At 38.6% G+C, this 23858-nt stretch overlaps 1 protein-coding gene across 2 annotated transcripts in view; it reads left to right on the top strand.

Moving 5' to 3' along the window:
* Window positions 1–20299, top strand: part of TRPS1 (transcriptional repressor GATA binding 1) — a 223058-nt gene extending 202759 nt beyond the window's left edge. For both annotated transcript variants that reach the window (XM_049824535.1, XM_049824526.1), the window contains 2 exons: window positions 8512–8634; window positions 14095–20299. In XM_049824535.1, coding sequence (XP_049680492.1) covers window positions 8512–8634; window positions 14095–15156 — 1185 coding nt within the window. In that variant the 3' untranslated portion in view covers window positions 15157–20299. The remainder of the gene's footprint in view (window positions 1–8511; window positions 8635–14094) is intronic.
* The last annotated feature ends 3559 nt before the right edge of the window (window positions 20300–23858 follow it).

Below are 23858 nucleotides of genomic sequence, written 5' to 3'. Positions count from 1 at the left end.
GGCAAACAAAGACAATCGGGGCTTTCTTCTTGAGCAGCTGCAGCCAGTTCCACTAATGGAAGTGCAAGAGCAGAAACTGGCAGCACAAGGTATGCGTTCGTTTTTACAGATGGCAATGCAGACAAGTTGGTAATTGAGAAGGAAGTCGTGTACGTGAGCTGTTTGACGGGGGACAGCCCATTACAGTACTTTCCTGTGTAATTGACTCAGCGAGTTATTGGAGACAGAATTTCTATTCCTCTTGAATAGGTTTCAGTTGCTGCAAAATGACATCATTATTGTGTGGGAAATGCAGGTTTCCAGGTTGGCTTTTTTTTTTTTTTTTTGCTATTGGTGTTAATAAAACTTTTAAAATTAATTTTTGGGTTGCCTTCGTGGAAGTCTGTGTTGTGCTGCTGGGAGTCAGTGGCGAGATCATACCATACTGTGGTAGCTGCTGTTTAAGGCACTGGAAGAGATTTAAGGATGATCAGCTTGTGCAAGTTGAAGGATAAGACCTTAAAAATACATTATATCTAATAAAAGACGGTTGAAGGAAACTGCTTTCTAAAAAAATCATATTTTGTGTAAAATGATTAAGGAAATATTTAACTCTTTGCAAACGAGACTAACATATAGTTCTACCAGAAAATAGTTCTCAGTGTTCATTACAAATACCTCATACCATAAATATGTATATGTGTATTTATTTAGGCTGTGCATATGTATTTGGCCCAACAGAAGATCACATATATTTTTAACACACAGTGTTTAAAAATCAGCTGCCACTAACTGTGGCAAGGAAGTCTAACCTGCAGAAAAAGTTTTGTTGTTTCTTATTTCTGCCACTGCAGATCTTGAGGGGGAAACTGTGAAATTACCTTCCATCCCTGCTTGAATTAACAAGGAGGTATACACTGTGAACTACATGATTTTCACTGCTAAATGCTTAAACGAAAATGAGTAAGTCATTGTAAAGTGTATTGAGATTATTTCTGTGATCCCATAGTTGCATGCAGCTCTTAACGGATGATGAAAACGATGGTAAATTCCTGCCTGTGGAGCTCAGGCTCTGGCTGAAGGTGGGTGTCCAAAGCCAATTCCCTTCCAGCACAGTGGCAAAGGTTGGGTCAGCTGTTACTTGGGGGAGGAAATAAAGGTGAGGAGGTGATGGCAGTGGAGACATCCAACAGCAAGTGATTTAGTGGCTTCTTTGCATAGCTATGTTTTTCTTAATTTAATCATTTATTTTGGTCAGCCATTGTTTTACTTTGGTAGCAATCATGACATCCTAAACTAATATCTTACTAAATTCTTTTGACTTAGTAGGACACAGAGATTGTAGTTCGCTGCCTGTTTTTGGGGGGGGGGGGGGGGTTGGGGGGTTTTTTGAGTAGTGAATGTCACCGTCTCTAAGGTAGCTTTATAAAATACAGGGAAATGCTTCGAATGCTGGGACAAAATCTACTCATCTGCATTTTTGCTGCTGATAAAAAATAATTGCAGTTTACATGCACATTAAAAAATTTACTCTCCCTAAGGGATCAGGGGTAGGATTCTGAACGGCTGCGCTAGCAGTAATGTTTAATTTATTGTCGGGGTTTTTTTCCCTTCTCTAAAACCCTCCTGATTCCTCTCATTAAAAGTTTGTAATGCAGCATATATCATAAAAAGATGCTGTCACAATAGAGCATTAAAAATTCCACTAAACTTTTAATATGAATTAGGTGCGTAATTTTAACTTTCCTCTTGGCATTTTTACTCTCTTCCTACCTTGCCTTTCCTAACCTTTCTTGTGCATCTTTCAAATACAGCTTTTTAATGTAATTGTTCTTGAAAATGTCGTAGATGAAGAGTTTAGATTTGGCACATTAAATTGACTTCAAGAGGCATCTGTTAACTCATAGTTAAGGCTGAAAACAACTTCTGCTTTAACACTCTGCTTTATGTGTTTTGCTTTTTCTGACATCTTATGCTTTGGGGCCGAAAATTTGCTGTGCCTGGTCTATTCCTGAAAGCTGTCCAAGTTATAAAGGGAAGAAAACCCAATGACTTTCTTTTTAATTTAGACATAGTTACAGCAAAAGCAACTAAAATTTTAAAATGTGAAACTTTACAGAGACATAGTTGTGGCTGTTTTCATAGCTGAGAGAGAAAGCAGTTTTGATTAAACACATTCAGAAAGGTCTGAGTGCCTCTGCAGCCAAAAGAAATGAGGACTGAAAAATTCTTTTCCCATCCTAAACAGAAGAAACTAGCGCTTACTCCAACATCCAGGTGCTGCCTCGCTGCCCAGGTTTCAAACTTCAGTTAGCCTCGCCAAAACTCAAAAGAACTAAATACCTCCTCATGTAAGAAGGACAATACCTGGAAAGACCTAGCAGGTGTGAAACCAGAAACTCCTAAATACTCACGGCAGTGCAAATGCAACATATACAGATGTAACCATGAGTGCATTATACTATTTTCCTGACGGGAGTGGTAGCAGCCCAGTGATTACAGGTATGAGACCAGCTGCTTACAGTTGATCCTCTCCCCAGCAGGTCACCTGGCTCACACTGAACTGAGCGCGTGCAGGTTTCCAGGTGCTCCCCTTTTGGACCTCCCATGTTGCCAGAGAGCATCCAGAGTCAGTGTTTTGTCTTTTTCTCGGTGAGGCATGTATGGTTGTAGTCCCCAACTTTGTCACTGGAAGTAGGTCAGGCGTATGCTTATTCTTGGGTAACATCTATGATTTCTCCGCACCCCGTGTTCTGGAGCTGTGATTACAACGTGCTCTGTTTCTGGCATGGTAGGAAAGCCAGAGATGGTAAAAAAATGCACTCGGGCTTCATCGTATCGTCGTTTTGGGATGGGGAAGTGAAAGTAATCAGCAAAAAGACAAGTTTTGTTGTGTCCAAAACCAAGAGGGTGATGTAAGAAAAATGCTTGGCTGACGCTTGTGGAGCCTATTTGAGTTTCTAAAAGCATCTTCTGGCAGAAAGTTTGAAAACAGGATGTATCTGGCACTAGCAGAGTGTCAGGCACCGTTGCTTAGTCTAGCTAGCTAAAAAGACACAGTTCCTGAGCAGTGTTTTTGGCTGTGCTTTTACAATATATATTTTGCTACATGAAGTTCCATTGAAATAATAACTGAAAGTTCAGTACATTTTAAAGTATATTTTGTGTAACTGTAGAGTGTAATGATGCTTCTCCATGGCTACAAAACTTGAAATCATATAAACTGTACGGTCATCTTTTTAAAATCTGAAGCAGGTTTTTATGAAGAAGAAGGGCCTGATCCTGTCAAGATGCCCGAGTGAATTACTTGCTTATGGTATTCTCTGCTGGTTTATTGCTTAGCAGAAAGCACTACTAATAATTTCCTTGTTTCTGTGAGGTGTTGGTAACTAGTGAAAAGCATTTAAGGAGTTAAAAAAAAATTAGGCATTCGGGCTTGACGGTGTATATACCAAGTTTCAGACTTGTTCAATTTGAAACGGTCAAGATAGGAAACCATAAAAAATGTGAGTAAATACTCTGCATATCAAGGGTTGTTATGCAATTACATGCTTTCAGCATGGTTCTTACTGAGGGAAAACAGTAGAGAGATCTGCAAGACATGTTCAGTGAATAATTACAAACTTTCATAACTTAGCTACATAAAAATAATAATCCACTTGTTGCTTTGCTACTACTAAAATACTAAAATGTGTGCATACTTTTTTTTTTCCCCAGAGCAAAGCCACTGTGATTGGAGATTTGTTAGAAAGTTATCTGAAAAACTTGAACTCCCCTCTGCCCCCACCCCCCCATTTTGGCCAATTCCCAAATTATAAACAGCTGAACTGATTTAAATAAAGTTTTCAGTACCAAAAAAAGAAAAGAAAAAAAAAAGTTACATCTGGGCTGACAAAAACATGCGCCGAGTTTCAACCCAATGTGATTTGAGACAACCGTGATATTAAACGCCCAGACCTAGGAACTGGAATGGAAATGGAGACAGGCTCTTTGCTGCACTGGCCCCTTCAGGATTTGGGATTGTAATGTAGTGGTTATAAGGCTCCAGATGATTAAAGTTTGACTCAGTAGATACATATTTTAGTTTTTCAGGCCCTTTTGGCTTATTCTTCCAAGGATGTACGGGAAATTTTCATGGATCACTACAGCTAGTGCTAGTGGCATTGACTGCAGACTGAAACCTTTTATCTGTGGCTCAAACCCTCCCATGACTAGTTATGTCAGCTTACCTGTTCTGTGCTGATCTTAAGAGATTAACTATGTTAAGTATGTGTTCACATTTGAAAAAGAGCAAAAGGTTCCATAACATATTTCCTGAAAATGCTGGCTACAGTGGTGTTTAGCAGAGCACTTGAGCGCATGGCTGGGTTTTATGGAGGCTGTGGGCCATAGCTGTTGCGCTGACTTTGCTGGATTGGAGCTCAAGTGCCTGTTCTTTGCAAGACTACCTGGAAAACCAGCAATATTGGCCATTATTATTGACTAGTACAAATGCTGAGTATGCAAAGCCAAACAATCTCTTGCAGAAGTATCATCACTAACAGTAGAAGTATCATCACTAATTGACATTTAGCACACACACACACAAAAAATCAGATAATTTATGTTGGCCAATAACTTTTATAAAACTTGGTATGTGGGAAGTAAAGACCTACGTTTTTGGTTTGTTTTGTTTTAAGAAACTATTGATTTAAGAAGAGAGGACTACAGGCATTGTAGGCTTTTAATAGCCTCCATTTTTTCTTGCAGACATCATCAGAATTTCTCAGGTGTATTTTGACAAGCCTGTCTGTTCTGTGATTAGTGGGTTCTGAGAGTCGAGAATATTTAGTCCAATTCTGCAATAGTCCTGTTTCACCCCAGGAAACCCATTCTAAAGCTGTGTGTCCCTACTATGAAAAGCTATTTCATAACCAAAAAGCTCAACAAATAACAGCACTTAAGTTTTTCCACAGTTAGTTTAATTGTTAATTTATTAGTATATGTAATCTATGTTGGAACATTAGGTAGGGGAATAATCATTGTTGATTATCCTGTAAGGTCCTTAAATAGTACAGAAATAAGAGAAGGAAAGAAAGATAAGATGCAATGCTTAGAACAGCATGTAAGATGATTTTACACACTTTGCATTAAATTTAGGGAAGGATGTTTATCTGGACTGGTTTGAGATTTTAAAAAAAGAAAAATTGTTTGTGAGTACTATATAAGCACAGGTATACATTTTTGATACATATAGCTACTATGAGGTATTTTGTAGATTGTTGCCAGCTGTAGTCATTGTATTACTTCATTGCAACTAATGTCGACTTTGAATCAGATCTTCCTTTAAAGAAGAGAGAAAAAATGAGTTACTTTTGTCAATGTTTTAAAGATCATAGAATCATACAAAAGTCTGGGTTGGAAGGGACCTTAAAGATGGGCATGGGCAGGGACACCTTCCACTAGAGCAGGTTGCTCAAAGCCCCATCCAACCTGGCCTTGAACACTTCCAGGGATGGGGCATCCACAGCCTCTCTGGGCAACCTGTGCCAGTGCCTCACCACTCTCACAGTAAAGAATTCTTTTCTAATATCTAATCGAAATCTGCCTTCTTTCAGTTTAAAAGTTACCCCTTGTCCTATCACTACACTCCCTGATAGAGTCCCTCCCCATCTTTCCTGTAGGTGCCCCTTGGGTACTGGAAGGCTGCTCTAAGGTCTCTTCGAGACTTCTCTTCTCCAGGCTGAACAACCCCAACTCTCTCAGCCTGTCTTCACAGGGGAGGTGCTCCAGCCCTCTGATCATCTTCATGGCCCTCCTCTGGACCCACTTGAGCAGGTCCATGTCATTCTTATGCTGGGGGCCCCCAAGCTGAATGCAGTACTCCAGGTGGGGTCTCACGAGAGCAGAGTAGAGGGGCAGAATCACCTCCCTTAACCTGCTGGCCACGCTTGTTTTGATACAGCCCAGGATATGGTTGGCTTTCTGGGCTGCAGATGCCCATTGCTGGCTCATATTCAGTCTTTCATTCACTAATACCCCCAAGTCCTTCTCCACAGGGCTGCTCTCCATCCATTCCCAGCCCAGCCCATATTTGTGCTTGGGATTGCCCCGACCCATGTGTAGGACCTTGCACTTGGCCTTGTTGAACTTCATGCGGTTCGCACAGGCCCACCTCTCAAGCCTGTCATTCAGCATTCAATGAAGATTTCAGTGTCACTACACCTTCTGTCACCATTCAGGTGTGTGCAAATGCAGCCTATAAACTAGACTGCTCTCCCTATATTTTAAAAGTCTTCTGTGACTTTGTAGAAGGTATTTCCCAAACTCAAGGAACACAAACAGAAATGATCAGGTGGAAAGACTGACTCAGATTAAAACTCCACTTGGTTAATACACCACACCAAGAAGCCATAGGGCGGCAGACAAAAAGAAGGAATGGAAAGGAACAGTTGTATCTGAATCCTGGCCATATACAGTCATTTCTACTTGGAAACTTCTCACCCTTCAAGTGGACCAAAGTGGGGTTAGTTTAGTGAAGCTTTTATTGTACTCCTTAGGAAAATATTTCAGCAGCCAGGTGAAGCTGTGCAAGGATATGCAACCACAAAAAGAATTGGGAGCTTCAATTTACTTGTAGGCAAGTGTGCCTTCCCAGAGTGAGCTGCGTCTCATACACACAACTAGTTAGATGTTTGCTGAAGGACAGCAACTGCCATTTAGTTCTCCCCTTAGCCAAATCGTGGAAAACGTAGTATATTACTGTTTCTGATTTAAGAGACAAAGTAGGGGATGATGTAAGGGAGTGAGAGAGAGATTATCTTGACGACAATCTCGATTTTCCTGTATCACTTTAAAGTAGCACAACCTGCTGTACTAATGAAATTGTGTTCTTGGTTTAAAAGGGCAATTGTTAGCCTGACTTTGTGCTCACTAAAAACATTTCTCCAATCTTGTTAAATTATTGCACTCATTTCAGATTTTTATGGCTGTGCAGCTTACCAGCCCTCGTTTCTTTACGTTTCATTCATTTTCCTTGTATTGATGATTAATGGAGGATGTCGAACGTTAGAGTGAGCAGGCATCAGCAAATGCAAGATCATAATTAGTTTAGCTGACGAGGGCCTCTGATAGCACTTGCATCTGGATGGAAAAATTACCCTATAGGGAACTGGCTGCTCACCAGGTCTTTTTAGTGATACATTGTGAAACACCCGATGAATCAAATGCCCTTTCAATGCCAAGAAAGTGTTCCAGTCTTGAAGCCAAAATTATGTCTGCAGAAAGCTTTCCATTTGAAATGTATCAGAGTACAATTATAACCATTGTATTTTTTTGGCATGAACACCAGTCTTCTACAGTATGGACTGAAGTTAAATAAATTACTTAAATTTTATGAAACCCTGAAATTTTTACTTATAGTGTTAGTAATTTTTAATTTATAATAAAATTAGTTTTTACGCAGGCTGGTTTTCCCCGTACTCACCCATTCTTATCATAGATACTGAAGGTTTCTTACTGATTTTTATTCCTTTGCAAACAGGGAACAGAGTTGAAATTCTGATTTTCTTTTCAGCAAAAGAATTCCATTTCCTGGTTATTACTATTTGTGCCCACAAACACAGCCTGACTTTTGTTTAAATGAGAAGTTTAATGAAATCATTACTCTGTAGAAAGAATTTAACGAGCAATACTCATAAACGTGTCTACTTTTAAATATTCCTGGATCATTATGAAAGCTGATGAATGCACAGCTCAGTCTGGTTAAAAATCAATTTGTATTTAGGAAAGTTGTACTGTGCCTTTCTTTGCCTGACTAAAATAAAACAAATCTATCCATTGATGAGACAATGTTTTCTGAGTTTTCGGGTGAAGTTCAAAAGTCTCATTAAGAATACTGTACTTTTATTTGTTTGGCAGAGGTTACTCCTCGTTCATAGTGGGCTGTGGGAAATATATGGTAGCTTATACTGATTTCAGAACTAAGTGGGAAAGACTGGAACTGAATATCGTGTATTCAATTAATGAAGTATAATCTCTGTTAAAGTAATTAATATGACGCAGATAGATACAAACTGTAATTAGTTGAAGTGGTGGTGTTTCAGAATTCTTGTTACCGATCACACTTTAAAGTCGAGCAAACTAAAAGGAAATAATCTGTTGTGAAATGTGGTGAACAAACCAGGAGAAGCTTACAGAATGTTCTCTGTCAGCTTCCAGAGGGGTTTTTCAGAATTTGCTGTTTAGAAGCCATCATTAAATGCACAAAACCTGAAGTTCAAAAAGTTAAAGCTGTTATTCTGAAAAGGCTTTGGTGTTTCACACACCTCATCCATCACTCTAGGGTTAATTATAATGAAAATCAGTGGTGCCTATTAAGCACAATTGAACCTGACCTCATTATGGGCAGTGTGGTTTTATACTGTCATTGTTGCCAGTCTAGAGACAAAACTCCTGTGTTGATTTGTCCTAACTCCACAGCTCATGTGACTCACCTCTGACCTGTTTTTTTTTCTGTGTGTTTTTTTTTTTTCTTTTTCTTCCCTATTTCAGAGACGTAGAGGCTCGGGTGTTTTTTGTGCCAATTGCCTGACCACAAAGACCTCTCTCTGGCGAAAGAATGCAAATGGTGGATATGTATGCAATGCGTGTGGCCTCTACCAGAAGCTTCACTCGGTAGGAAGAACTTACTGGTTTGTTCAGAAAAAAAAGGGGTTATACAGCTAAGCTGGGCAGCTGTGGTCTTGTCTGGTTGTGTGATTAGTACCACTCCCTGGCCTGCAGTTAATTTCCTAACAGGGTTTTGCAGTATGGTCACTTTGGGATCAGATGTGATTCATTATGAAACAGGCTGGGATGCTGTGGGTAGATGTGTTTGAGATCACCAGTGATGCATTTAATTATTTTGATACAAAATAAGGGGAAAATTATTTCTTTTCTGGGAATTCCATTTAAAGGCATACAATATGTTGTGATGAAAGCTCTCTAAATTCAAGAGCCCTCATGTTCGTAATAAAAAAAAAAAAAAAAAAGATTCTTAAAGTTAGACATCACATCTATATCAAAAATATCCCTTGCTGTGGTTTTGTTTTCTTTCGCTTCTCTTCCCCCTTTTATTCTTGACAGTAAATTTCCTGGAGATACGGGGTGGTGGGTTTTTTTGTTCTTTTTTCTACAGTTCTTATAGTCTGTTGGAGGATTCTGAACTAACTCAACAAGGAAGTTACTCACTTGATGGCACTCATCACTTGGTGAGGGGAAGATTCACCATCCCTCGGGATCAGGCAGGGAATAAGTAATAATCATGGACTGTCTATATTGCTTTTCATCTTATTGACACTTGACTTAATCCTGAAAGATGTTGAATGCTCTGGTCCAGGTCCAGGAAAGGCATGCTTAAGTGTTTCCTTGGATCAGTGCCAAAACGCTCACAATCTTTTAGGTTAAGACCCACTAGTTAAATATTATCCCCGCTATCTTTAATAGAAGCACATGGGAGAGTCAGGTGACTAAGATTTGACTTTAATTAATTAATTTTTACAACATTCCCATGAAGTTAAAAAGTATTACTGTTTTTCAGAAATAGAAACTGAGGCAGCCTTTGGAAGTTTGCCAAGGCAACATAGCAATTCAGGCTTAGAGCCCAAATCAGAAACCTATGTTGTGGCTGAGTGCGTATTTTTTAAATTTTTTTTCAGAAATTCCATTTTCGGAAAAAAAGAAAAGTCACTTAGGAGACTACATTTCAAATGCATTAAGAGTCCCAAGTGCCTATGCTTATTTCTCTTTAAATTTGAGGTATAAGCTACTAAATCAATTAGTAGTTTCTCTGAATTTTACCCTTGGTCTTGTGTACAGGCCATATAACAATACTGTTTTTACTCAAGATCCTGTCCAGCCAAGCCACTTAATAAAAAAAGAAAAAGGTTCTAATTTTCAAAAGCAGCAAGACCATCACGAGTCTCAAAGGTTAGCTATGTTTGCCATGTGCTATCATTCTGAGGTCAATAAATGTTTTTAAGCTTCAGAACAACCTGGCCAGTCAGACAGCATCTGAGCAGGAGAAGACGGACTAATGCACGATTGCTGGCCAGCATCTTGGCTGCGTCTTGCTGAAAGTACCATCTCCCTGGAGATCTCTCAAAGTTCTAGATACAATATCTAATTTCAGGAAATTGATCAGTGGTGAGCATCTACAAAGATTTTAAGAAGGTCAGTTAGGCTTTTTAATGTTAGTTTGACATTTGTGTCCAGTTATTTGTAGAACTTCCATTCACAGCCCCCGTTTTCCCTTTTTTTAATATACTTTTCTAAACTATAGTGTTGGACCTTACAGTGATTATTAGCATAACTTATTGCATAGATAAAAGCTACAAGCATCAGTTTTGAATTCAAACATGTAGCTCAGATAATTCTTATGAACCAGTAGGAGCAAACTAGTGTGCTTTCAACAATAGTAATTATCAATACAATATGTCAAACTTTATTTTATGCATACAGAAAGCAAGAAGCTGACACTATCTTTTAGCTCCACAGTTCAAGCATGGCAATAAGCTGTCATTCAGTGGACATTTGACATTAATATCTTCAAATGAACTTTGACCAAACAAATGCAAAGAATTTAATTAAGCTTCCACTCTGCTGTGGTACGATAGGAACTCCACTGTAAGTTGGAGTCTGAAATAATCAAACAAATCTCTCCTTTGGGACACCTTTTGAGACAGTCCTATGCAAAGGGATGCTCTTTAGACTGACACCAGAAAGATGAAAGTTTCTTTTATCTGTCTGCCTGTCTATCTCTTCATGAAAAATTACAGTAAGTATTTGTCATGTATGTTTTTGAATTAAGGAGACTAGGATGATGCAGTTATTAGGTAGATGTCTGAAACTATAAAAATTCAAGGGAATAGAACTGTTCCCTTCTGTGAGCCACCCTGTTAAACTAAACTATGCTACGCAGCTGAGCAAAATTCACCTATAGTAGGTTTGCACATTTCATAGCTCCCTTTTGATTGGATTATCACTATCTAGAACTACTGTCCTCATTATATGTGGATTATTATTTTATTATACACATTCAAGAATGTGTATAATATACTTATCTCTAAGGTCTCTTTTTTACTTGCATTTAATAAGAGAAAAATCTATGGTCTGTCAGACACTACTAGGTGGTAGTGACTGACAAATGTTAACATGGTAGTGATTTCTGCTATAAGTCACATTTCCATTTCTATGATACCCCTGAATAATTTTTCAACATGTTTTCAAAAGTGTTCAATCTATCTAGGGGTCTTTTACATTAAACTTGCAGGTTTTTCCACATTTCTTTCCTCTAATGCAGACAACTATGTTAAGAAAAGTGTAATAATATTCCAACATTCAAGTATTAAAATAGTGAAAAAAATGCAGTTCACTGCAAACATATACACAATATTCACATTTGCTGACAGAGAAAGGTATATCCCTTGTCTCCCCAGAATCATGAATTTGACCATTATTATGGTGGTGCTGTTCTTCATTTTTTAATAGCTCTGACTTGGTCATGGAAAACTAGATTTTGTTCCATAGTGATTCCTTGGCCACCTCATCGGACTGCTTCAGTGAGAAGTTACAGCATAGTATTCAAGGATTAGGCATACATGATCTTCTAGTGGAGTGATCACTCCAGTTTCCCATGGTATCTAGAAAGTCTAATCACAATAATTTAATGAACTATCTGTTGAATTTTGTGGGGTTTTTTTAAAGTTACTCATGTATTCGGGATAGGGAGATTGCCAATTGATACAGAGATAGCAAAAAAATCTTTGTGATCATAGTCAATATATTATGTATAACATATAATTAAGGGCCTGACATACGGCATTTTAAAAGTAAAGTTCTGGTAATGGTTTCACTGTTTTCTAAATGTAATGCCCCACTGAAAATCAAGAAGAGAACTTAAACTTTTCTGTCTGTCTTAGTTGCAACCAGATACAGAATATTTCTATCTGCAACTCACTACTATGAATAAGGAAAATGTGAATAGCTTTACTCCACTGAATAGTCCATTTTAATCAGCTAAAGACTAGTCAGATGAGTACAGTCGTTTGCATGCTGAATAATTTTTAAGTTGGACCTACAGCCTTTAGCTCCTAATGACATGTAACTTTGAAGAGCCAGAGCTGCAAACAAGTGTGTGAGGATCCTTAATGACAGGTATGAAGATGTTTCTTTTAATGACTTCCATGATCAGGCTTCATACCTGTAGCATAAAGAGTAAGACTGGAAGTATTTCCAAACTATTGAAAGGTTATCCGGAAGCCATATGAAAATGGTCTGTAGTGTATAAATAAAAGTTTAATAATAGCAACATCAACAGTATTGTAAGATCTCACAGCACGTCAGTATGACAGTGTTACAGTTGTCATAAAAAGGTGAGGAAATTACACTGAGCTTGTAATAAAGAGTACATGCTTATGCATGTTAATTGGCTATTGATTCTGCAAACTATAAACTTTATTTGCATAGAATTTGCATAGAAAATATTCTAATTTTATCTAACAAGATTTTGCCTCAACTTTGATCTGTTTGAGGAGGCTGGTTCAGGTGCTGTTTTTCTGCTAAGTTTAAATTTTGCTTATTAAAAATCTAAATCAAAGTGTATATTTCTTCTGATTCAGAGTTTTAATAGAAAGTAAAATCTTAACAAGTAGCTGCACTGCCTAAAATATGGTTAACCATTAATAAGCCAACCTCAGGGAAGTAAATAGGTGAAAGAGGAGAGGAAGATGGCAACTCAGGAGAGAAACTAGATCTCTACAAATAATAGACTGAGTGCTCTTCCAGCTCTGGATATTTTTCATATTAATTCAGATTTATGAATATATATAAATTATGTTACATTCAAGGTACAAATTGTTTTGGATATTTGACTGTATGCCAAAATTTAATCTGCACTTCAATACAATGTTAAAAAGAAAATTTCCAAATAAACATGGAAGTGGAATACTGTGTGGGGCACTTTTCTGGCCTCCAACCAAAATACGATTGTATGTGCATTTGGATGAGACAAATGGCAACTGCTAGCACTCCAAACTGAATGACTTCTAGGTAGCTTTTGTTGGTTTAACATCTGCCCAGTAGAGCAACACATACCAACGTTATGGCACCATCTCTCATTCACATACCATTGCCTTCCTGTAGGCCCGGCTGCTGTCCTTCCTTGTACGGGTTACTTTTCTTCACGCAAAAATATTTTCAGTTCTCATCTAAACAGGCCACCTACCCTGAGCTGGTGCGGGGAAGTAGCAAATGGAAACAGAAGCCCTCACTCGGTTCTTGCCTCTGCCTCTTCTGCAATGCTTTTTAATTCACAGACCCTTCCCCCCTCCCCTCAGGGGATGCCTTCTCTCCCTCATGACTTAGTAGCGCAACATCAGTAACATTTAGAAAGAAATACAGTAGGGATGAAAGAGGGAGAGTTGGTACCAAAGTCGCAGGTAGACATTTTGGTGCATAGGAAAATTTTCCCTGGGCTTTCTTCTCCATCTTTCTTAGTCCCTTTCCAGCCACCGTCATCCCACTCACCACCATAGTCGACCTGCAGCCCTTTTGCTAGGTGACAGCAGTGGTGATCAGCAAGGCCTGTATTTGCTTTCATTTTCTATCCATGTCAAAGGGGGGTGGGTATCAAGGTTAAGTGTTACTCAATCTTGTCATAGTGTGATCTGTGCAAACCCCTGCCCGATACCAGCTCTGGTGACATGGTGCATAGAATAACGGTCATGCATAGCGCTGTGCATCTCCCACCTCATCCCCAGCTCTCGGCACCCACTTTCAGCACATCTCCCCCAGAATTTTTCAGGAGTAGGGGATAATAAATGCTTTGACAGCGTGGATACTTCATGCCTGTTTGAGTAAACAGGCAACTGTGTAAGGCACTTGACTTAGTTTGATAAAACAAACCAATTCATAGTTTACTTTTGGCTTGAGGGGCCAGGAATGAGTATTTGGCTGGAAATTTGGTCATTCCCATGAAACTCTTACAATATAGCTCTTCACAAAAGAAAAGATAAATTTTCGTGAGTGTGGTCTTGCAGATTTGCTTAATGTGTCTTTCTTTTTTCCTTTTGTTCATTATGTTTGTGTTCCATGCAGACTCCCAGGCCTTTAAACATCATTAAGCAGAACAATGGTGAGCAGATCATTAGGAGACGAACAAGAAAGCGCCTTAACCCGGAGGCACTTCAGGCTGAGCAGCTAAACAAACAGCAGAGGGGTAACAGTGAGGAACAAGTCAATGGAAGCCCCTTAGAGAGGAGGTCAGAGGATCATTTACCTGAAGGTCATCAGAGAGAAATTCAGCTTCCCAGCCTCGGTAAATATGAGGCCCCAGGTTCATTGACTAAAAGCCATTCTGCTCAGCAGCCAATATTGGTCAGCCAAACTCTGGATATTCACAAAAGGATGCAACCTTTGCACATTCAGATAAAAAGTCCTCAGGAAAGTACTGGAGACCCAGGAAACAGTTCATCAATATCAGAAGGGAAAGGAAGCTCAGAGAGAGGCAGCCCGATAGAAAAATACATGAGACCTGCGAAACACCCAAACTATTCACCACCTGGAAGCCCTATTGAAAAATACCAGTACCCACTTTTTGGACTTCCGTTTGTACACAATGACTTTCAGAGTGAAGCTGACTGGCTGAGATTCTGGAGTAAATATAAGCTGTCTGTTCCTGGGAATCCACACTACTTGAGTCATGTGCCTGGCCTACCAAATCCTTGCCAAAACTATGTGCCTTATCCCACCTTTAATCTGCCTCCTCATTTTTCAGCTGTTGGATCAGACAATGACATTCCTCTAGATTTGGCGATAAAGCATTCCAGACCTGGGCCAACTGCAAATGGTGCCTCCAAGGAAAAGAGTAAGGCACCACCAAATGTAAAAAATGAAGGTCCCTTGAATGTAGTAAAAACAGAGAAAGTTGATAGAAGTACTCAAGATGAACTTTCTACCAAGTGTGTGCACTGTGGCATTGTCTTTCTGGATGAAGTGATGTATGCTTTGCATATGAGTTGCCATGGTGACAGTGGACCTTTCCAGTGCAGCATATGCCAGCATCTTTGCACGGACAAGTATGACTTCACAACTCACATCCAGAGGGGCCTACACAGGAACAATGCACAAGCTGAAAAGAATGGAAAACCTAAAGAGTAAACCTTAGCACTTAGCACAATTAAACAGAAATAGGTTTCCTTGATGGGAATTCAATAGCTTGTAATGTCTTGTGAAGACCTATAAAGCACTTCATATAGAGAGCATGCCTTATCCAATATTAAATCCCTTGTTCTTTTCTTTTTTTTTTCCCTTTTTCTTCTTTTTTTTTTTTTTTTTTTTTTTTTTTTTCCTTTTAAATGAGTGGGTTACCAAGGAAAAAAGAACAGTTGGATGGTGGCCAGAAGGGGGAGAAGATAATTATATGGGACACGGCCCACCAAAGCTAGCCAGAATGCAGTGAATCATGGCAAATAACCTTGAGAAAATTTTACCGGACAATTAATACCTTTGCTGTTGTGTAAGAGACATAACTGGCAAGAGTGCAAAGATGTGTATATGTATATACTGCTGCAGGGGTGTAGTGAACATATGCACATTGTATATAAGAACTAGACTTGTTAAATATACAGATGTTAAAAGGTCATTTTCTTTTCTTTAATTTGGGCTAATTTCTGCCTTACAACATGCCTTAGGATCACTTTGTCCTCAAAGCTTTGGCAGCAATTTCATCTAGATGTTTCTCAGACTCAGCTGATTTTTAGCTACCATTTTATCACTACATTCTTTCTGGCACACTTTAGGAAAACCATTTTGTGCAAGTGTAGTCTCTAATACAGAAGCCACACTCCGGGTTTAATTTGCATAGAACAAGGTAACCTGCTGTATTTTATTATAATATATTTTTAATATATTACATTTCTAAACCTTAAAGTCTAAGGTTACTTCTCCACAGGCTTAACATTGCTATACATACCAGTCAATCCCTTCAGTAGACTTATACCAGCTTTTGCTAAGTAGCATTAAATGTCTTCATAGTACTTTTTAATACTTAAAGCTTTGTAAAAACTATCCATGAAGGGAAAGCTCCTCAGCATAACTGCTCAGGGAAATAGGGCTACATAACTAAATATTAAATAATTGGTTAAAGGTGCTGTTAGACGAGCCTCCATGCTTGCTACAAGGGTGTACAAGAACTGACTTTAATCATTTTCATTATAGTGTCCCAACCAGTAGTTTATTATTTGCCACAGGGATGTAGAAGATATTACAAGCTACTGGATGCACTGTCAGATTAACTTATTTCATTAAAGAAGTTGGGAGAACAAATAGAAAAAACCTTATTTTTCTAGTAAATATTAATGTATTACATTTCAAATAATGGTGCCTGACATATTGAATAATTATTTTCTACAGTGTACGTATGCAACAAAGATATTCCATCATGCATTAGAGTCAGTTCTGGCTCTGCCTCGCTGTTTACATTTGCAAATGTAGCAAACAAGGTAATGAAGCAACTATTTCTATTGCAGTAGGTATCTTTTTTTCTGTGTGTGTGCATTAAAGTTGTAAACGATAACATGAAATGAATGAAATTTGTTGATATTAATGGTATGGAAAAACAAGAAGGAAATGAAAATATTTTTATGCCTACTTAGGAAAAAAAGGGTAGCACTATTCATTCCAAGTACTTTTGTATTCTTAAGCTCTTAACTCACATTGTTATGCTTAAAATGATAAACATATATCCTCTTTTTATTGCTTTGTCTGTGTTTCAGAAGAAACATTTCAGAAATTATTTTGATAAGTGCTGTTTGACGATGCAGCACTGATGTTTTATTGCATTCTGTAGTAGCATTGCACTCCATTTTTACAATATTACGCAGTTGCTTTTTTGTTCTGTTTGGGTTTGTTTCTTTTTCGCAGTGCAGGGTCTTAGTTCCTTATGGTTGGATGGCAGGTGTAGCTCAACTGGTTCATGAATGTTGCAGCGAATGAAGTTTAAAATGTCTTTCTGATATTATGTTGTCTTTTATTTCTCCATTCATGCATTTTATTTTTTAAAATGTTCTATAAAAATTTCTCTGGACTAAGTCCTCACTTGAGATTATATGTAAAGGGTCCTATTCTGATCTCACTTACATGCCGCCTTTCTCAGATTTTCATGTAATTGAAACTAAAGCATTATAAAAAAAAAAGTTCTTGTATTTAACTTACCTGAATCTCACCACTCTCCCTTCTAGAATTTGGTGCACTTATAAGATACTTAACCATATAGACAGGGAGGTGGAAGATAAAAGGAGAGGTGATAGGAAATGTCTTATAGGGGTTGGCAAAAGGAAAACCAGGGAGGAACTGGCCTAAACGTTCAGCACTTTGATAGGCTTTTGAAAACTGATGTGCCTAAGGCAGCCAGCAATGAACATCACCATGCATGAGAAGCACTTACGCAGTCGATCGCCAAAGGTCTTGCTGACCTTGGCAGTATTTGGGGTGTTACATTTTCACACAGATGAAACGTTATTGCACAGTGTCTCTGACTTGTTAGGCACAGACAGGCTATTGTTCAGCATTAGGCTTGCATTCCTTCCTGCTCCACCCATTGCTTCTATACTGGTGAGCAGCATATGGAAAGTCCCACTCAATCTGTTCATGGTTGAGTTCTATAACCCTTCAATAGTGTTCTAGGTTAGCAAAGGATATTGGGCCACATTCTTCTTCTTCTATTTTTTAGATGAATCTCCAGCTTGATACCAGTGCCAGACAAAGTCTGGTTATGTTTTTACTATTGTTCTCCAATAATAAGTTCTGACTTGGTTTTTGTGGATTTATTTTTGTTGGGTATTTTTTTGTTTCTTTTTTTTTTTTCTGTGGGGACTGAAATAGATTGCCCTCGTTTTGTTACGTCAGGGTCCAGTGTGTGTCCTTTTCAGCTTTTCCAAGAAACATGTTAGACTCACTAAGCAGTGATTTTTATCGGCTTCAGAGGTAGCTGCCTGCCGGTTTTCAGTAGTTACTGGTTTGACTTACTTCATCTAAGACCTACCGGTTCCTGTGGCTTCTTCATTGAGAGAAGCTGCATCTTCATGGCAAAATATTTTAATGGGGACATGCGCATTGTAAGACTTGAGCACCACCCTGTACTTCAGAGCACCTCTTGCTAAACTTGGAAGCAGAGGCCAATAACAGGAAATACACATATCAGGGTTTGGGGATGAGGAGAAATGAAATCTTATGAGTGCAAAGAACAAGACAGATGTTTGAATGTTAGTATTGCACACCTAAATGGAGCAAATAAAATTTGAAAAATGTTCATTGTTCTTGCCATGACATGTTGAGATGTTCTAAGATTTCTGCTATGTAAGAAATGGGATTTTGCCATAGCCTGTTCTCTTTGATTGGGGTGGGGGGAGCACAGTTTTGTTTCTTAACAAAAGAGAGGGGACTCCATCCCTCTTCCAGACCCCCTCACAATGGATATTAATCAAAAGAAAAATAAATCCTGACATTGAAAAAGGATAATCTTATTTAATAACTCTCAGATGGAAACCAAACTTCTTGTTAGCACACACGAGTCATTACCGCAGCCACTGCATTTCGATCAACTTACAGCACTAACAACTGAACTTTCAAAGACTAATTCTTTGTTCTCAATTTGTCAGTGTCTTCAAGGTGGTGTACTTCTCTTACTAAGGAATGGTAGTTTGAGATCTTAAAATGTATCTCAAATTGGACCACAAAATAAGTAGATGGATCAAAACCCGGATTTGTGGTGCCCGTCATTAATGAGACTGCAGAACAGGAACAATGTTTCCATTAACAACCTGTAGCGGAGCCGTCATGCAGCATCTTCTGCAAACCGGACTGTCTCAAAGCTATCACTTTGTGGCTGCTGCCTTCTACGTTAAAGCAGCAGGAGACGAAGATTTTCCAGAGCACAGTTTGCATTCAGGTGCTAAACTCAAGAGTGCTTTCCAAAAGAAGTTTTGCACCTAATTGCCACTGTGCTGATGAAGCTCCCCCTTTAATTTTTCATGGACCGTCCAGAAAGGGGGAGGGACGCTGGATACTTATATCTCGGTTTTGTCTAAAAAATGTACTGTTGCGCATTGTGACAGTTTAAAAGACAGAGAACATAGAGACTTCTCAAAAAGTTGAGGCACACTGTGAGCAAGAGATGATTTTTGCAGTTAGAGGGGCAGCAGGACAAAAGTGACTGATGCTATTGTATACAGTGCTGAGACACAGTGGCTGTGCAATGGGGAGACCTGATTTGGCAACTGTAGATTAGTACTCAGTTCAGGGACGGACTTTCAAGACCATCTTTAGACTGGACAGTGTTGATTTTTAGTCGTAACTACTTGCTTTATGTGCTAAGGAGTTGTCTGCCATCTGCTTTTTGCCCAGGATATCTAAATATATTCCCGTTCTTGCTCCCGTATTGATTTTTCTTGGCTGACTTAGCATGCTAATTCCTAATACTGGTCAGGAAAAGCCAAAGAGATTAGAAGTTCACTTCTGTTCAGCCAGAAGGGTAGATATATTTCCTTCTGCTTCTGTGGAGACAGTTATGCTTGGCAAAGAATAGCGAGCAATTTGTCAACGTATCCTAAATGTGATAGATAAGTGAAAAATCCCTTCTAAACTTTTCTATAAAGTGAAGATGGGCCAAGTAGAATGATTTACATAATTTCCTCACCTCAGAATAGGATTCCTCCCTACCTTCTCCCTCACAATTCCATTTCAGTCAGCAAGCTCTGGAAAGCTGGCAGTTGGTGAGATGCTACCTACATAGTAATCACATATACCCTGATTTACCTCTTTTTAAGAGGATGAAAGACAATAATTTAATGGCTGCCAGCCAGATAAATACCAGTTTCATTTGATTTTTGAGTACACATAGTAAAGTAAAATTCTTAGAATAAACATTGTAACAGCAACCACAGTTTTCCATTGCTATCATTTTGGCCTCTGAGCTCTATGTAGAAGGAGAACAGGAGAAAAGGAAACATCTCAAAATGCCATTGTAAATTTAGCTTATAGAAAATTCACCAGCAGGAAAAGGAAAAAAAAAAAAAAAAAAAAAGTACTTCATAAAGAATGACTTCATGTTGCTTAAAACCATCATTAAACTTGTAGCCCTGATTTGACTCTAGAATGTTGGCTCTTAATGTTTTGTCCTTACAACACATGGATGTGTTTTTTGTTTTGTTTTGTTTTGGGTTTTTTTGTTTTGTTTTGTTTTTTGGTTTTCATAGTGCATGTTCATTTCTACTCACAAACATGTTCTTGGTGTATTTCTTATGCAAACAATCTTCAGGCAGCAAAGATGTCTGTTACATCTAAACTTGAATAATAAAGTTTTACCACCAGTTATAAATCAGATTCATGTCATTGTTTCTCGGGAGAATGTAATGTCATAGTGTTACTACACCATAGTGGGACTGGGGAGGAAAACAATCCGGAGTCGAGCTGCACTGAGAGCACGACAGGGCCTGACAGCAGCTGTGAGTAGCGGCTGGTGATTACAGCTGAAAGGCAAAGGCAGCATTGCCCAACCAGTAAATGCATGAAAAAAGGAGCTCCTTCAAAAACAGATTAGCCCTATTGCAGTCCTTCTACATTAAGGACTCTAGATGTGACCAAAACTCATTCAAGTTAATGACAGGATTTAGAGTCAAAGTCTATTTCAGTGGAGTTTGAGCTTTTTTTAATACTCCAGCAGCCTGGCATTACACTACTGGTTTTATCCTGCCGCCCCAAGGAGGAGCAAACACTGGAATAACTTTGAGAAAATACCTAAGAAAGGCTGATACTGAAATGTGTTCGGTACCCCAGGGTTAACAAGTCTACCTTTCACACAAAGTCCGTGGTGGTCTTTCAATAATTCCTGATGCTCAGGACCATGGGTTTCACATCATGCCCACAACTCTTCCGGGCAATCTTGCTCGCTCCCATCGCACAGGTTATTGACCCAATGATGACTCAAGAACCGAGAGTACCACCTGCAACGTTGCCACTACCGCTGCCTCCAGCAACCTCGGAGGTTTCCTCAGAGAGCCCAAATCAGAGCACTGACCAAATCAGCTCAGCTTGGCATTTCTGTTTGGATGAGCTCACAGCCCAGGGTGGTATGGCTCCCGGCCATCATTTCCATTATGCTGTAATTTCCTTTCTCCATAGGTTTTTGTCTCATCTCCATGGTTGAGAGACTGTTCACACTCATACAAAATAATGCTTTAAAGTAATACAAAATGGTAAAGATCTGTTTATAATGTTAGAGTACAAATGTTCTAGACTTAATTTTAAAAGCACCGTGCCAGAAATAACTTCCCCTGCAATTCATTCTTCCAGTGAATTCGGATGCAGACCCTATGCATTTTCAGTCTCTTTTTAATTTCCTGAGATTAATAAAAATAATAACTGTAGTAAAGAAAAAAAAGAGAAAAAGCTCTCAAAGGCAGGGAGAACTAGTTCTGGAGACATCAACTTTATGCTTAAATTTCATGCATTTTGAAAAAGATGATATATGCAAAAGCTGGTCTTTATGCATTGTGTAATACTAAATACATATATACACACTATATATGTAAGGAAATATATATATAAACACTATATATGTACATATACAGAGATTTACATATATATTCACACGGAGAGAGTTTGTATATGTACAGAGAGAGAGAGTTTAAAAATCAAATCTTTTCACCTGTTTTAAGAGCACCTTTTGAGGATAACAAGATTTAATCCAAATTTATGTTCTTGTTATAAAACTCTCCCTGACCAATGCAGTCTGTCTTTAATCAGAGTTAAAACCAGTGTTTAATATTGCACTTCTGTCTCCATACACTTCAGTGAGCTCAAAATTGTAGGAGCTGATGACCTCAAATTTTCCTTTGTGGTTCTACTATTTGTATAGCCTACTTAGAGTGTTAATGCCTTCCTCTTATAACAGCAGCTCCACATGTAAGCAGCTCATATAAGTGCACACTGACATTGTTATCAGGTCTTAATATGCAATTATAAGGTTTAAATTTGTGCCAAGAATCTAGGGACTTCTTGTTCTAGCAGCAGTATCCTTGATTATTTCCTATTTGGTTTTTACTACTGCCGTATCTTGACATAGGTCAGAACTCTTCTCCCAGGTACAGCCAGGCTGAGAATATACAAGATAATACATCTGCTGGTAGCAGATCCTGACCCTCATCAAAGAAGATTTATACATGTATAAAGTAAAGTGAAAAAAAGAATAAAATACAGGAATAGGTGCTGATGCAGAAGAAAATGGACAGAATGAATAAGCAGTGTGCTTCATTCTGTATGAAGGGGAAGTGGGGTGCTCTCAATATTATACTATTAATAGAAGACATGGCCTAGTTGTCTTACAACCTTATTTATTATAAATCACAAAAAACACTGTCTTTGTAAAATTGTGTTGACGGTGGGGGTATAAAATCAACAAAACAGCAGAATGTCAGTGAAAGTGTTCAGTTCGTGTGTCCGTACTGGAAGTTTAACCGTGATGGGCAATTACGCTGGACAGTTGGGACAGCTGAAACCTCTGAAACCTGATGGAGGTAGAGTTTGTACTGACACCAGCTTCCCTTGATTTCCCTGAAGAGGCTGACTAATCCTAGTGTGCAGAACAACAAGAGTATCAGTGGGTCCTTTCTGTAAATGAAAGTGTCTCCTGCACATCCAAAGGAATAGAAGTGTCTTTCACACATTGTGGTTACAATGTCAGTGGAAGTGTCTGATTCAATTCCAAATGCTACTGTGGAATTGACAGCTTAATGGTGAGATTGATACGGTGACAGTTCTGTCACCTACCTCCAAACAGCTCCATCAGTGCTGACACAGTGTCAGTGGAGTTGTTGAGAGAAGAAATATGACCATTTAAAAGAATAGAAAAGAAATACATTAGAAAAGAACACAACTTCTGTTTTGTTCTGTAAAGATGATGACTTGAATCTGCCACAGAAAGATGTTAGGCTAACACCTTGTTTTGCAAAGGGAATACAGCTACTGTGGCCTTACTTCTGAGTGGAATAATTTCTTTTATGATTTGTAGTACAAAAAGCAAAGTCCCAACATAAAGCTAACTCTCTTCTGACTGTGGCATTCTTTTAGGAAAACAAGACAATAAAGGAGTGTAAAAATGCATTAAGAAGGCTTTCTAAATTATCCTTTCAAGGAAAAGAACTAGATATTTTCTCATCATTTATTTTTGTAAAGAAAAATCCTTGCAAATCAAAATGAGAATATTTTCTTTCTCTTTTAATGAGAATATTTTCCTCACTGATAGAATCTGATAAAACGGGAAATAGATTTCAGAGTAAGAAAGTATGAGATGTGGAAGCCTTTCAGAAAGGTAAAGTGATTTTTCAAAGTTAATGTTCCCTAAAGGTGGCATTCACATTTCCTACTTTGGACACCCAACTGTAAATATACATTATGATCCTAATCTTCCTACAGAGACAGTCAAATGTTCAGAGCAGGAGCTTGTTAGACATTCATAGCCACCCACAGGAGGGGTCCAGACTGGACAATGTCTAGAGATCCCTTCCAGCCTAGATAATTTTGTGATTATAAACGTTCACAAATTCAGTCAATTTATGTTTCTCCCTTACGAGTATAGTATATACGGCAGGGAGCAACTGGAGACAAAGGCCAACAAAAATTGAAGCACATCTGTAGATGGAATCTGTAGATGGAGCATATCAAGAGCTCTCTAATACACAGGCCTTTGTTGCCAGAGCTGGATGCAAGTGCAAAATACTCTGTTAAACACGTGGCTCTGAACTGGAGCGCAAAGGCTCTTCCATCTATTTACATTTCCATAATAACTCACTGCAGTAAATCCT

The sequence above is a fragment of the Accipiter gentilis genome, chromosome 2 (genome assembly GCF_929443795.1).
Source record: "Accipiter gentilis chromosome 2, bAccGen1.1, whole genome shotgun sequence".
NCBI lineage: Eukaryota > Metazoa > Chordata > Aves > Accipitriformes > Accipitridae > Astur > Astur gentilis.
The sequence above is the reverse complement of the archived record's forward strand: the minus strand, read 5'-3'. Positions and strand labels throughout refer to the sequence as shown.